The 16,686-nt window shown below is 31.4% G+C and overlaps 1 protein-coding gene across 1 annotated transcript; it reads right to left on the bottom strand.

Moving 5' to 3' along the window:
- Positions 1 to 209: 209 nt before the first annotated feature.
- On the bottom strand, positions 210 to 5,460 carry LOC109797181 (protein ECERIFERUM 2). Its single transcript, XM_020357129.3, has 2 exons — positions 4,914 to 5,460; positions 210 to 1,231 (listed from the first exon to the last, which is right to left on the bottom strand). The coding sequence occupies exons 1-2, from the start codon at positions 5,355 to 5,357 to the stop codon at positions 335 to 337; spliced, it is 1,341 nt and encodes a 446-aa protein (XP_020212718.2). The 5' UTR covers positions 5,358 to 5,460; the 3' UTR covers positions 210 to 334.
- Positions 5,461 to 16,686: the final 11,226 nt, after the last annotated feature.

Here is a 16,686-nt window from a genome sequence, read left to right as displayed (position 1 = left end):
TAAAATTCGAACTCCTGACCTTGTTTAAACATAGATCAACTCTTACGGCTGAACTACACGTTTGAAATTTGTATTTGATTTATTTTAAGACTTAACCCAATTAAATATAATTAAGTTATAGATTAGGTTAAAAAATATAATCAAAAGCTTAAAAAATAATCAATACTGGTATAATTTTTACAAACGCTTCCTTGTCCAATAATCCAATATAAGAGTGGATAACCAAATCATTATTTAATTATTACTGGCATACATACTAAACTATAATAGCAATTAACAATAAAACAAATGAAAAACAATCAACACAACATAAGCAAGTGTTCGGCAAGAACAATTAGTGTATGCCCCATTCTCCTAGCTTATCTTTCAGCTGATCTAGTTCATCCCTTGGCAAAGAAACCGTAACAATCCTTCCATTACCACCATTTAATTCATTATCTTCTGGTGCTGGAAGAACCAAAACAACCCCTTGATCACCCACCCCATGAAATGTACAGTTTGCCATAATTGGTTTATGTCCATTCAGCTTAACCCCATGATAGGTGTTTGCTTCTTCCAAATCCACAAACGTCAATTTCGCCCCATAAACTATAAAATCCTCTTTCCCTTCATCACCCTCCACCAATTTTTCCACCACATGATTCTCAACCATCTTGTTCTCATCAATCAGTTTCACCAATTCCGATATTTCACACTTCCCAATTGAGAATTCGGCTTCAATTTTGCTAAGCACTATGAAGCCATTGGTGGGGGATTCATTTTCTGGGCGATTAGGTTTACTGGTGCATATTGTCACAGCCTTTGGTCCAAAATTTTGGTCCCTTATGTTTGCTATACACTTCCAAAGCAGGGCCGAAATAATTTCAAAATAAGTGGTCTTCTTGGCCTTATTGGTAGTGTCACTGTATTGATTAGATGTGGCTGTTATCAAATAGTGAAGTTGTTCAGAAGTGATGTGAAAAGAGTGAGTAGCCACGTCTTTGTCATTAGTAGCGAGCCAATACTCCCCAACAATATTTGTTCTTTCAATGGAAATTGGAGGGTTCCCAGAAATGGAATTGGGTAAGATTTGAGGCTCAGGAAGATTTGGCATGTGAAGAGATTTTGGTGGGGCTTGACCTGCTAGCATTTGACTCCATTTGGAAATGAAGTCGAAGGCAGAAAATGCATCTCCAAGAACGTGTGCCCAGCTTAATCCCACGGATAATCCTCCACATTTGAACCAAGTGAACTGAAATGTAAACAAGCATACACAATAGCAACTCATAAATTCAATCCTATTGCCCCAACACCAATGATTAACAAAAGAATAAAGAGAATTTTTAGATTCCATATTTTAAAAAAATTGAAATATATTAAGTATAAATGTGTATTTTAAGAACAAAATCAATTGCAACATAAAAAAAATGTCTGTCATAAAGTTGATGTTATATATCTATGAGGTAAAATAACTTTATATTGTCATCTAATTTCAAGTTGCTGTTCAAAAAAAAAAAGTTGATTTTCATAATAATTATCTTAAAAAATATATAAATAATAACTTTTTATTAATTAAGACTAACTTTTTTTATACTTACAGGTGCATGATCATAAAACTTGTACTTTTAACTACACAACTTAATATCTATAGAATATGATATAATGAGATACGAATGCAAAAAATATGATAAAAGAAAATTAATATAAATCACATAAAATCTTTAAGTATAATTAAAATAATTATAAATCATGTAAAAATTTTGTTTTAACGACATTTTATTTATTAAGTGAATATATGGAATATTATAGATTTTTATATATTAAGTGACATTTTATATTAATTTTTATTTACATTTATGTTTCTTCTATCAACAATATTATATATTTTCCTAAAATAATCATTCACCTAATATAATTAATATTGGATGTTAAATTATTACTATCAAGTACTAACAAATTATTTTAAACAATTTTAAAATTACAAATTAAAAACAGATCAATTATATTATTTTTAAAGTTAAAACATATTTAAATTAACATTAAAAATACTTTTACTACTAATAACTTTCCGGTGTCCGGCATCTCGGACAGGAAGTCAGTCAACATACATTAATTTTCAATGACAGTGCCTGGATCATGGTTCACAATTCCTGTTTTCTACCCGTATTTGGTAAAACGCCCACTTTTGGCACGACTTTCCATATATCACAGCCACGTTGGAGCATCTGTAACGCCACATCAACTCTCACTTATTTTATGAGTTGTTTAAATTTTAGCAAAGTTACTTGTAAAAATAATTTTGTTAAAATTTAAGTAACCTCATAAAGTAGATCAGAATTGATGTGGTAATAATGTAACACAGAAGGTTGTTTATAAACAACCCTCGTTACAGATGCTCTAAAAAAACTTGTAGTTCTACTCCTAGTATTTATTACAGAATAAAAGTTCAAATAAAAATTTTCAAAAACTACACTTACATTGTATTTGACAAAAATGAGAGATAAAGCAAATAAAAAAAAGTACGAACAAATGTAAAGAATTAAGAAATAGAGAAAAAAAATAATGATTACTATTTAATAAAAGACAAAAAAAAAGAGCAGAAGTGATTTTTTAAAATAATAATTTTATTTAAAAATAATAAATAAAATTTATTTATATTACCAAGTTTTCACTTTAGTTAATAAAAGTTAAATTTGTTGCACTTCCCCTTCCTTTAAGGGGAAACTTTTGAGCTCATATTTAATTATTTATATCATTTTACTTTTTAAATATACTCAATATTACAACCTTCTTTCACTTTTTTCTTCTTTCATTTCATTAACTTTCACTTTTTCTTATGTTTTGTTTGAAAGAAGAGTAGGAATAGAAGGAAACAAAAGATAATAAATAAAAATTGATTTAATAAGAAATATAGTGAAATAAAAAGAATTTTGTAATTATTTGATAAAATGAAATTAAGTAAAAAATAAAGTAAATTTGATATTTATAATCACTATTTTACTCTCACTTTATAGTATAGTTTGAATTAATATTTTTTACATGATGTAATTTTACACATTTTCCAAATTTCATAAGAATTTTTCTAATGGAGAGAACATAAAAATAATGTGAGACTCATTTTTAATTTCTTACAATTTCCCTTAAATACCCTTTACCAAACACAAATATTTTTTTCTTCTTCCAAATCTACTCTAATCCATTATAATTCGTTTATTAAATCACTTTCACCAAACATAAGCTTAGGAATAACAAATAAACTCATATCTATAAGTAATACTTGAACTTGCCCCGTTGATGGATAATATTTGATTTTACTAAGTGCGAGTACGGGAAATATATTGGGTAAGTACATATTTACTTGTCTTGTACTTATTTTAAATTTTTAAAAACTTAATTTACTTTTTAAAAAATTTACTTAACATTTATGTAATTTTTACTATATTTTTAAATTTGTTAAATAAATCTTAACTAATATAATTTTGTAATTACTACTCTATATTGATATATATATATATATATATATATATATAATTAATTAATTAATTTTTAGATAGATATACCCAATATCCAATAAAGATAGAGATGAAGACACAAATTTTATATCCGTCAAATATGAGGACAAAAACATATATAGGATACAAAAATGGAGACAAATATAATGTAACTCATACTTATCTTAGCTCGTTGTCATCCCTACTTCTTATTATTCAAAGAAATTATTAAAAATAAATGGATCACTAGGAGTAAGCAGGTCACTAGTTTATTGACCCAACTCAATTTACATATTATATATGAATAGTAATGCAGTATTATTAGATGAGACAAAAAAAATGAAGAAGACAAAAGCATAAAAAAAATGAAAAACTCACTTGAAAATTTTTAAAGCACTTGAAAAGTTACTTCAAACAATCCTCCAAAATCTGATGGGTTTGGATGTAATTGTTTTATGAATCTGATATTTATAGATACTACCAAAAAGTCTTTCAAAATTCATCTAATACAACAATTCTTTAAAATCCTTATATTTTTTAATACCAATGAATTGTTTTTAAGTTGTAAAAAATTTCAAATGAATACTAATGAATTTTAATAAACTCTTTAAAAAATCTTGAAAATTCAAATTAAATACCATTGAATTATTTTTAAGTGACATAAAATCCTAATTAAATACCAACGGATTTTTTACTTAAAAAAAAGTATTTTAAAATCCTATAAAATCATAAATCAATACACCTCTAAATTTTTATTTTCAACTGAATTTTATACAATTGATTCAATTTGATATTTTGTTATAAAAAAGTTTATTTTTAATTCCTTAATTTTAAAAGAAAATGTATTGTAGTTTTTTAAGTTATTTAATGATATTAATTTTTCTTACACATAACACACGGTAACGATTTTATTAGTTAATTTTTCCTATACCTAAAACTTCGTGCTTTTTATAAATTTTATTTAAATAAAAAATTACTTTTTCAAATTAAAAATAATCACGTCTTTATATAAAAGTGATGGTGTACGATTACTTAAAAAAAAAACAAAACAAAAACAAAAACCTTCATGCAATTACTATAAAAAAGTGTTAGTTAGAAATATATAATTATAAATTTAGACATAACTTGTAAAGAATATTTAAGAATAAAAAAATATCAAATAAAATACCTTTCTTATTAATATTATAAATAATATAAAAGTTTTTTCAAATTAATATTGCATGATCATTAAATTTAAAATGATAAAATAAGCATTATTATATATCAATAGTAAAATGATAATAAAGTTTAAGATTCGGACACATTAATTTTAAGTTTGCTACTAAAATGAATCTAATAGTTGATGGTATTTACGCATGAAATGTGCACTTAAAAAAGATATGCACAGCATTAATGTTTTGGGGAGCAAATGACAAAAGTCACGAAAATAGGTATAGCAAGTACCTTGACGAAAACGAGAGGAGAAAAAGCAAGGTCAGGACCAAGCACGTGATCATGGACGAGCCCTTCAACGGCGTTTCCGTTTCCGTTTCCGTCGACCCATTCTTGCAGCGTTCTGTCGCAGTGTGACTCGGCGATGCGAACACCAGCGTCGTTGCACTTTATAAAGGGGTGTCCGGATTCGGATCTTCTGATCCGACCCGACACGTGGCAATAGAGGTCGAGTAGCGGGAACATTGGTTTCTTCAAGTCGGAAATTGAGAAGCCTTGCACGGCTTGGGAATTGAAGAGGAAAACGGGTCGAATGTAATGGAGCTTCATGAGCAGGTCCATGTAGTTGAGTCGATACGCACCGTTTTGGTCACCTCGAGGGGTTGCGGGAACCACCGTTGAGATCCTGGAGCTGAGAGAGGGAGAGGGAGTGTCCAAATCGGGAAGCGAACCCATTTCCTAGAAGCAGAGAGAAAGTTCGATGCGGTGTGCGTGTATTGGTTGGGAACTGGGAAGTGCGTGATTAGCTTCATTTATAGGGGAAGGCGGAATGAGTAGTATTACGTGATGTATGGTTGGGTATCATGCTTCTGACATCTCTTATTCAATAATACGACAATACATAATAAAGTATTTTTGATACAAATAAAGATAAGATGAATAAATATTGTCATGACGGTTGGGTTAATAAGTTGGATGAATAAAAGTTGACTAAATAGTTTATTTTTATGGGAAAGTATCAGTGCAAAATGATGATATTATGTCGGTTTATTTAAATTTTAAAAAAATTATTTTTAAATAAATGTTTTTTAAGAAATAAGTAGATAAGAACTATTTTTTAAAAATAGAAAATTACTTATTATATTTAAAAAACACTTATGTAATTTTTCTTTAAACAAACAAACTTATTATTAAAATCTTTACAATTATATTGATTCTACTACTCATCATCAGTTATGTAATTAAAAATAAAATGTTAAATTAGTTTTTAAGATATTAAATAAATTTTAAATTTAATTATTTATTATTATTTTAATTTCTATATATAAAAATATTATTCTTTATAATCTTTATTATAAGACACAATTTATAAATAATTAATGATGTAATGTTGTATGATTTATATGCTTTATTAATTAATTATATGTTTTGTTGTGTTTTAATGTTGATATGTTATGTTTATTATAAATTTATAATTGTTGTTTTAGAATTTTCGAGATCAAGAGATTCTTAAGAGTTAAGTTATTTTTGTGGTAGTTTTAGTTGTCAAGTTGATTAAGTTTAGAAGAAGGTATTTAAGAATTTCTTAAGACGTGAACTTCATAAATTCATATCCTAAAATTTCCTTTTTCTTCTAACCTTGTAGAGTACCCAAGCCCTTCCTCGTAACTTATCAGTAGTGGTAAATTGGAGATTCAATACTTGGGAGCTAAGAATATAAAGTTGAGAGAGTCATACAACAACCATAGGAGCTCTCATTCTTCTTTCCATTTTATTATTTTTTGAGTGATTCGAAGTAAGGGAAGTTTTTCGATTGATGTTGTTGATCTATAGCTGCTGAATTTTGCCTATAGTTATTCAATTTGATGGCTAAATTGATTTAATCATAAGAATATAACATTTCGCTTAAAATGTTGCTCTTGAAGGTATCTTTGGAAAGATTTGGTGATTTTGATTTTTGAATGGTTGCATGTGGTTCCTCTTAATGGAAAATAACCACATATGTTGAATATATGTCGAATTTGGGATTGTACGATGCCTTGGTATCAATTTTCTTATAGGTTGAGTGAAAATCATGATTTTGCTAAGTGCGAACAACACCATCACGTCGAGTGGCGTTGGGCATAATGCAAGTTAGAGGCTCTCTATCTCACTAATGTTGAATGCGTGATTGGTAGCTCTACCAGCTCCAAGCGTGAGTTAGTTAAGATCCCTCTAACTTGGGCACACCGAATGTAGAATGAGAAGTGTTGGGCATGATTATTTGAGGGGTTCTCTGACTTGGTGATGTCGAAGATTGGTGGTATTAGACATGATCAAGTTAGTGACTCTTTGCCTGGATGACATCAAGCGCATGTTTTGTGGCGCCAGTCATGGGTCAGGCAGAGGTTCTTTAATAAGACAAAGTCAGACGTTAATTTAGTTACGCCATATGTGATTGACACAAGAGTTCTCTACTTCATCTACGTTGGGCATAGGTGCATTAACATTGGGCATGAACGAGCTAGAGGATATCTACCTTGATGACATCGGACATTAGGTGAATGGGGCAGGGCATGATTATGTTGAAGAAAAACTTGTTATTTAGTTGTTTAAGTGTTAAGATGTTAAGTATGTTGATTACTTGCATGATATATGATGTTGTATGATTCTAGTTCGTTATGTATGGATGTATGATGGTATACAATGATGTTTAAGTTGTTTAAGTGAAAAGTTGCCTACGAATGAAAATTGGTTGAGTTGTAAGTTGTATGACGATTAAAGTTGTATGAAGTAAGTTGATTAAAGTTGTTAGCTTGTATGGACATGTGATGCATGTTTAAATTAAGATACATAAAAAACAAAGGAAAGTAAAATTGTTTTAAAATTTTAAATATCCCATTGTGTGAATATATAAGTTGTGGTACTTCGAAAGTCCAAAGTTAAAAATCCTTTATTAAGTAAGTTATCTCCTAAATGAATTTTTTTTAGTTGTGTCCTCTTGGTTTTTATGTAGAATAGTATTGGGTCAGGTCAAGCCATACTAATTAAGAAGTGACCAACTGAGTAAAGTATGAAGTCGAAAGGTAAAATCCTTAACTAGAAAGGTATGTAGTATTTAGAGGGTAGCCAACAAGTTAATTCCATATAAACTTAGTTATGCATGCTAAGGTCATGACAAACTCACAACCAAGTTGTTTTATCCTCGACAACAACACTAGACTTTCCTAATTTAAGTGACAAAACCCAAGAAATCAAAATAAGTTGTTAAACAGATGATTGAGTAGCCTAAAGTTATCTAGAAGCAACATGTCAGACATTATGGTTTAGTAGGTTAAGCCACTTAGACTGCTTACCTTAGTTGTTGGAGATCTTCGTAAGTTGATATACATGACGATGCATTAATTATTTAAAGTTGTTAAGTTGTGCATAAAGTTGTTTGAGTTGAGAAAGTTATAAGTTGTGAGTTATGATTTAAGTTGATGTTAGGTTTTGAGTTAACTTGTTGATTTAAGTTGTTTGTGTTACTTAAGTTATGATCTCATTACTAGTTAATATGTGATTTCTTTCATAAACTTACCCCTCCTTTTCTTTATTGTTGGACTACAACAATTATACTTAGTATGGGAGTAGAGAAATATTAGGTTAGATGGCTTGCTTTGGTGGATGGTCATGTTGGACATGACATAATTTTGATTTGTATTGTTCTGATACAATATATTTGTATAGAAATGCTTGATCAACAATAGGGTTTTATGCTTCCAGTATTTTGTATTTAGATGTATATTGTATATATGTACATGGTATATATTTAATTCCCTAAGGGGCCTTACGTTTTCAATTAAAATTTATGGGGACTGTTTTATATTTTCTACATCTTATATTTATATTTATTGTATGTGTGATCACGTATTGTTGCATGACAACCCTTTAGTACTTGGACACTTAATGTTTTTCATTGTGTAGTAATTGTACTATATTAAGTGTAATGACTTGATGGATCGTTATAATTAGTCTTTTTTTACAAGACACTTTACAATTTTTAAAACACTAATTTTATATTTCATTTTTACCCCTATTAAAGATTGTGAGAGCATGTATTTTTCTCTTACACCTTTAAGATTCTCCAAATGTTATTTATCATTTTTATTGGATTGGTGCATAAGCCTTAATATGGAGTAATATATTCACCTTTCATGAGAATTTAATGATGAGTAAAAAGAGAAAAAAATTTAAATCATGATTATATTTTATAAATCCAATAAAATTAACTAACATAATTACTTGCATTGATTTATAAGATTTAGTTAAAAGTACTTTATAATAAAGAGAGGAAAGAATATCACTTAATGTTTTACTTAAATTTCAAACTAATATGATTGCTTATGTGTATTTTAGGAGACTTATTTAATATTTTTTTCAATTTCAAAACTAATATGATAACTTTTTTCAAATGCATATATTAAAATGACCATTTAGTTAAGAAAAATTAACGTGTCTTCTAATAGAAAAATTTATTCCCATACAATTGTAGTTTGGTTTTAAATTATGATTTTAAACTTTATTATTTATAACTCGTTGACCTATACACACGTTACGTTAAGAATGTGTTTGTTTGTTTATGATAAGTGTTTTTTTTATAAAATTATAATTTAAATATATTTTTTATCTTTTAAATTTAAAGTAATTTTGTTTTTGATTCTTCAAAATTAAGACTATTTTTTTTAAATCCCTAATTTTTCAAAAATTTTATGTTAGTATCTTATGTCACTAATAATGTAACATTGCATGTTTGGATCGTTTAATTTATTATATGAATAATTGCAAATTGTTATTAACGTTGTTGTTTGAGAACTCTGGATGTAACATTGCATGTTTGGATCGTTTAATTTATTATATGAATAATTGCAAATTGTTATTAACGTTGTTGTTTGAGAACTCTGGAGTTAAGGGATAATAAGACTTAAAGTTATTATTGTGATAATGGAGGCAGAGTTAAGTTGGTTTAGTCTAATGAAGGGTATATAAGGTTTTTCTTAAGATGTGAACCTCACAAGTTTATGTTTTAAGAAATTACAAATAGAAGTTCTCTAAAGCCAAAATCTTCTTCTCCCTCTTTTAAATTGGAAACCCTTTACTTCAGTAGTGGAAAAAAAGCTTTTAAAATTGATTATTTTTAACTTTTAAAATTAGTTCTCTAATCGATTTTAAAAGAACCGATTTTGAAAGTTAACTTTGATCGGTTGTTTTATAACCGATCTGGAAAGTCTTGGATGTGAAAAAAATAAAACTGGAATGGGCCATTCCAAAACTAGAACAGGCCGTTTCAGGTTGTTAAAAAGGCCTAAAATTGTCGTTTGGGCCGTTTCAACATAGTTTGTCATGAGTTAAAACCTATCCAGAACGGGTCGTTCTCCTTGCAGAACGGGTCATTCTCCTTGTAGAACGGGTCGTTCTCCTTTCAGAACGGACCGTTCTCATTGCATAATCCTAAATTCAAAATTTACTAGAATAAACTAACAACGAAAGTAGCCAGAATAAACCAACAACGTAAGTAGAGACATGAGAAGAGCATGAGAATGTTACATTGATATAGTAGTCTTGTAAAGAAAATGAAAAGTTGGAGACTTTAGATGAGAGCACGAGAGAGTAAAAAAAAGAATGGAGGGAAAAATCAAAGAGAATGAGAATGGAGGGAAAGATAAAAGGTTTCTGACGATACTTTTAAAATCGGTTATAAAATAACCGATCTTAAAAGTACTTTTAAGCTCGGTTATTTTATGACCGATCTTAAAAGTTATGTCTGATACAACTTTTAAGATCGGTTCTTTTGTAACCAATCTTAAAAGTTGTGTCAGACATTATAACGACCCGCCTTAAGCCGTCACATCAACAATCTGTAACGACCCGGTTGGTCACTACACACGACACAACACACTAGAAACACCGTACAGAAAAGAACAAGTGTATACATATAGAGTCTAGAATATACATATACATGATTCAATCTGAACAGAGTTAAAGTCTACAAAAATACAATCAAGTGCTACTACCCCAAGTAGCTCAACAACAAAATAATCACAAAAGAGATCAGCTCCACCGGTCCGTTGAAGACTCACCACTAGTCACCCACCTATCCCTGCTCTGCTCCCATACATAGTATGATCATTGCAGTCCAAACATCATGGAAACAATAAAAGGTAAGCTAGTGTAAATAAAATCAACATACATATATGCGTAATATGATGATAGAAAACAACTACGGCTATCAGCATACTAGCACTACTTATACCACTCACAGCATACAACATTCTCATCATCGCATTGCGGCAATATCAGCACTGCTTAGCAGCAATAACAACACCACAATATAGTGGCTATAACGGCACTGCTTAGCGGCAACAACAGCACCGACTTAGCGGCTATAACAGCACCACATATGTGGCTAATAACAGCACCGACTTAGCGGCTATAACATCATACAGTTCAGCTCAGCACAGCACAACACAGCAATTCAACACACTTATTACTCACAACTTAGCCTAACATTCCATAGTACCACAAGACTATAACTCAACTTTTTAATTCATCGATCACAGCCCAACTTAGCACAACATTATACCTCTAATACAGCTAAACATTATTTTCTCAGCCTTATCACCTAGTCAGCATAACATATTCATCAAGTTCAGCCTAGTTCAACATATAACAACATTGATTATCAACCTCAGCAAAATTCAATAGTTAACAGCATGTATAACCATATCGCCTTGCGCGCCCGGCGCACTCGAGGTCATGCCCAGCGCGGCTCAACCCGAGAGCACCAGAGGCCAGCGCGCCCACCGCAAGAATACTCGCGCCCGGCGAGACTCAACCCGAGAGTCCAAGACTCTCACGCGCCTGGCGCAATTCCAATTGCGCCCAGCGCCTGCCAGGCAGAGACTCTAAGGAGTCTCATGCGCTCAGCGTGGCCTAACCCGCGCCCAGCGTGGGGAAGGCAGAGACCTACCAAGGTCTCGCGCCCGGCACAAATCGCATTGCGCCCAACGCTCTCTTGGCAGAGACTCCCAAGGAGCCTCCGCACCCAGCGAGCCCAAACTCGCGCCTAGCGCGGCACCAGAGTACCCAAAACATGTCACCCTTGATATCGCGCCCGGCGCAGCTCAAGTCACGCCCGGCGTGGGCCAACCAGAGACTCTCATTTGCAAGCTCGCCCGGCGCACACAGCTTTGCGCCCAGCGGGCTTGCCTAAACAGAGTCCCCTGGTGGTCACGCGCCCGGTGCGAAGAACAGCGCCCAGCGCGATCTCAGCAGTACTCTTCCCAAGTTCGAAATTTGTCCAAATCCTTCAAAACTTAACAGCAAATCCACATGCAATCCAACCAAAAGTTCCCATTCTTATCAAATGTCAATAAAAATGCCTCATTTTCAACATGCAAACACAATTCATTAAAAACCCCAAAATTTCTTCACACCCCAAAATCCCCTAAAAACCCCATTTTCACCAAATCAGCCAAGAACCATCACTCATCCGCAATCACAATGAGTTCCTAGACTCATTTCAGCCAAAAAACGCAGCAAAACTAACTTCCCTTACCTCAGTTCGAAGATCCGAGTTTCCCGAAAGGAGACAAGCTAGAACGGGAAAGAACGGAGAAGAGCTTGAACAAACGGTGAAAGCTTGAGTTGACACGGAGGAGAAGAAGAAGTATGAACCCCTTCTCAGCAGCAGCACCTATGGTTTCCAAGGGCAAGAGTGAGGAGAGTGAGGAAGGAAAATGAGAGAGTAGAAGGTGGTTCAGCCAAGTGAGTGAGAGTAAAAATGGTTAAGGGTAAAATGGGAATGCAAAATGGGTAGGGCCTCACAACCTCCCCAGCAACAGGAGTTTTCGTCCCCAAAAACAAACTTACTTGGGAAGAGAAACGGATACCGCTCCCTGCACTGCTGCTCCACCTCCCAAGTAGCCTCACTGGTAGCCGCATCCCACAGGACTTTCACCAGAGCAATGGACTTGCCCCTCAGCTCCTTCAGCTTATGATCCATAACAGTTACTGGCAACTTCTCATATGTCAAGTTTTCCTTGACTTGTACATCGTCCAACTCCACCACATGACTAGGGTCATGAATATATTTCCTCAACTGAGACACATGAAATACATCGTGTAGGTTTGAAAGAGACGGTGGCAAAGCCAACCGATAAGCAACCGGACCTACACGCTGTATGATCTTATAGGGACCCACAAACCATGGTGTTAACTTTCTTGCCCTCAGTGCCCTTCCCACACCATATGAAATGCAACATGTATTAACATACAAATGAACATCACTTTCAGATACATATGCTTGGAATAATGAGTTCCATGCCATAATACTTCACTTAACCAAGATGAGAAAAAAGGTGATCAGTCTTCTTCCCTCTTAGTACCAATTCAGTATAATGGTGTACAATGCATCATTCACCAAATTCATGCACACACATGCCTATATAAACCTCTCATCTCATACTATAACATCACTACCATGCTTAAACAACTAATTTAAACCACATCAACATACAACATGCACAGAGGTAAGTAAATTTCAAATCCACATCTTCGTAATTCAATCCAAATCCATATAAACAACATATACATACATGCATACATACATACATACATATATATATAGAGTATATCTACCAAATAGCTCGGTATTTCCATGGCGTTACAGACATACCTTTTAAGATCAGTCATAAAATAACCAATCTTAAAAGTATTTTTAAGATCGGTTAAAATTTAACCGATCTTAAAAGTGTTCATATTATTTACAAAATTGTCACTGCGTCACTTTTAAGATCAATTACCTTTTAACCGATCTTAAAACTTCGATTTTAAATCCAATTTTTGCACTAGTGCTTCTTCCTTCCAACAATTGATCTGCTTGGCTAAGTTAAAGATTCAAGGCTCATAGTTGGAAATCTGAGTTGGTTGAAGTCGTACAATGACTTGGGGACATCGAGTTGTCTTTAGCTTCCTTTGATTTCTAAATCTCTAGAGGTAAGGGAAGTTTGTTGAATTGAATGTTGTTTGATGATTTTTATTATTGGCTATCTGGAAACTTAGATTGTGTAGTTAAATTCATGACATTGAAAACGTTGGTTTTTCAAGTGTCATTAAGAAGGTTTTCCTTTATGGGAGAGGTTAATGATTCTTGTCTTTCTATGGTTGCATGTTGATATTGAGACTGATTTTGAGTTGTTTAGGAAGCATCTATGTTGGATTATGTGTTGTATGTTGTTCTTTTACTAAATTTTAAGTAAAAATAGGAAATCAAGTTTTTGCATAAGTGCAAAAATTGATATCGTGACAGGTGTGTCTTCATGACGTTGGGTGTGACTTGAAGTCACGGGTTCTCAGTCTCATCACGTTAGACGTAGATTGGTGGTGCCAAACATGAAGAAACCCTAAACTCTCCTCACATCGAACATGAATTTGAATGACATCGGGTGTGAGGAGAGAGAATCATATAAGTTTGGATTGATGTTGGGCATCAATAGAGTGGCGTTAGTCGTGAGCTAAGTTAGAGGCCCTTTTTTATTAGGGTTGGGCATGGGCTTTTGCCACGCTAAACACGGGAGAGTGGGATATTCTCTACCTCAGTCATGCCAAGCATGGGCAAGACAATAAGCCTTACCTTAATGGAGTTGGAAACCCAAAGGATGGTGTCGGACGTGAGTTTTGCATGGTTACAATATGATGTTTTAAGTTGTTTTATGATTGAAAGATGGTGATCAAGTATTATTGTGAAAATGGTTTGATGATGCTCATTATGTTTTGATTTGATAGACTATTTAATGATGTTTATGTTGTTAAGCTGTAAGCTAATAGATGTTGTTGTTGTATAGTTGTATGATGTTATAGTTGATTAAGTTGTTAAGTCGTTAGGCATCTGGCGTAGATACATGTCTTTGTTGATATACATAAAAATTAGAGGAGTAAAAGATGTTTTAGAAATTAAAATATCTCATTGTATGTGGTACTCCGAAAGTCTAGTTGAGAACCCTTCAGTAAATGAATTAGCTTTTGAATTGGTAGTTTTAAGTTACCTCCTCTAGGTTTTATGTAGAATCCATACGTGGACGAAGTCGAGACATACATATATTAAGTGATCAACCAAGTAAGGTACAAGGTTAGGGACTTAGTCCCTAACTAAATACTAAAAGGACATAGGTTTTTGAGGGTAGTTAGTAGGCTAATCCTATAAAGGACTTAGTATTGCAAGCTAATATCGTGGTAGACTCATACCCAAACTATTATACCCTAACATGAATAAGTTCTACCTAACACTATTTAAGGCATAACATTGTCTATACTTGATCTAGTTGTGATAGTTTAAATGTTGTGATTTAATATAAACTAGTCACTTAAACTGCTCACTTTTGTCGTAGGAGATCTTTGTAGTTAATATACATATCGACTCATTAGATGTTTTACATGTTTATATTATGCATGTTGATTGAGCTAAAGTTGATAAGTTGTGTTATGTATATAGTTATATGTGATGTATTGATGATAAGTTGAAGTTGTGTTGTTGAGATAACTGTTATTAATTATATTGTTATGTTCCCTTGGTATTGTTGTTTTATACTGATTCTTTCACAAACCTACCTTTTTTTTCCTTGTGGCTGAAATTGCAATGATCATTCTTTGTTTGAGAACAAGGCAATATTAGCATGTTGGCTTTTTTAGTTGATGGAGGATCTTTTGTTAATGACTCATTTTTATGCCACTCTGTTGTGGACTAGTAGTTTATGGACGTTTGACCGATGATTAGGGTCATTTTGTGTACAGTTATGTAGGTGACATATATTTTATATGTATACAAGTTATGTGTATAACCCCATGATGAAATTTATGATTTTAGTTGTTTTATCTACTGCCCTACATATGTATAAATTGCATAGATCTTTGGGTGATTATCGCATGATAACCCTATGTTAGTTGATTATTGTTTTATCTTTTCACTGCATAGTAATTGAACTATAACAAGTATAATGATCTATTAGGTCATTACAAATAACATATATAAAAATGACAAATTGAGACCTTTATACAATGTTAATATGATATTTTCACTAACAAGAACATTAGTATGAATATTTGGTGTCAGCATTTAACAAAATTTTAGTATAATGATTAAAACAAGATTTTTAAAATTACAAAGACCAAAAAAAAGTTTTAAATTTGAAAAATTAAAAACAATTTCATCTTAAATTTAAGGAACAAAATTCTAAAATACATTTAAGCTTAAAATCATTTTATAAGAAAGTGAATTTGAGGGTATAATATTTATTATGATTTTCTAAATATTATTTTTATTTATTATTGATTTTCATATAAAAGTAATAATATTGTTGTTTATTTCTATAATAAAAGGTGAGAAAGTTATATTCACATTAAAATGAAAAAAAAATTATCTTAATTATAACTTTATTTTATTTATAAAATAATATAAAATTTCTAGAAATAACAAACAAATGCGATTAATGTAAGAAAAACATGATAATAACATTACAATACTATGTATGTAGAACATTAATTTAAATTACACACTTATTTATCAAATACATGATTAGATGTAGTACTAGTAACTCTTTATACATTATTTGAGTCTTTGCAACCAAGTAATTAATTCTTCATTTATTTAATCACACATTCTAATATTTTAAGTTTTTAATAAGACATCTAAATAATATATTATATGTTATCCTGACAACAAATTATAACTATAGACATTGACGGATTCATGTTGAAGAGAGTGGGGGCACATGCCCCCACTACCATTTTACACACATATATATATTTTTATCTAAAAAATAATTTATTTTTGAAAATAAAAGTTATATTCTAATAAAAAAAACATATATATTTAAATTATTATATTGTAAAATATAAATTTAAAAGAGTTATTCATTTATTTGATATTTATCAAATTTTTAAAAGAGATTAATTCTCATATATGATAAAGAATACTCTTTAATAAGGAAATAATTTTTTTAAAAGTTTAATTTTTGATAAAATAAAATTTGCAATATATATATATATA

This window comes from Cajanus cajan, chromosome 6 (assembly GCF_000230855.2).
Source record: "Cajanus cajan strain Asha chromosome 6, NIPB_CcT2T_4, whole genome shotgun sequence".
Taxonomy (NCBI): Eukaryota; Viridiplantae; Streptophyta; class Magnoliopsida; order Fabales; family Fabaceae; genus Cajanus; species Cajanus cajan.
The sequence above is the reverse complement of the archived record's forward strand: the minus strand, read 5'-3'. Positions and strand labels throughout refer to the sequence as shown.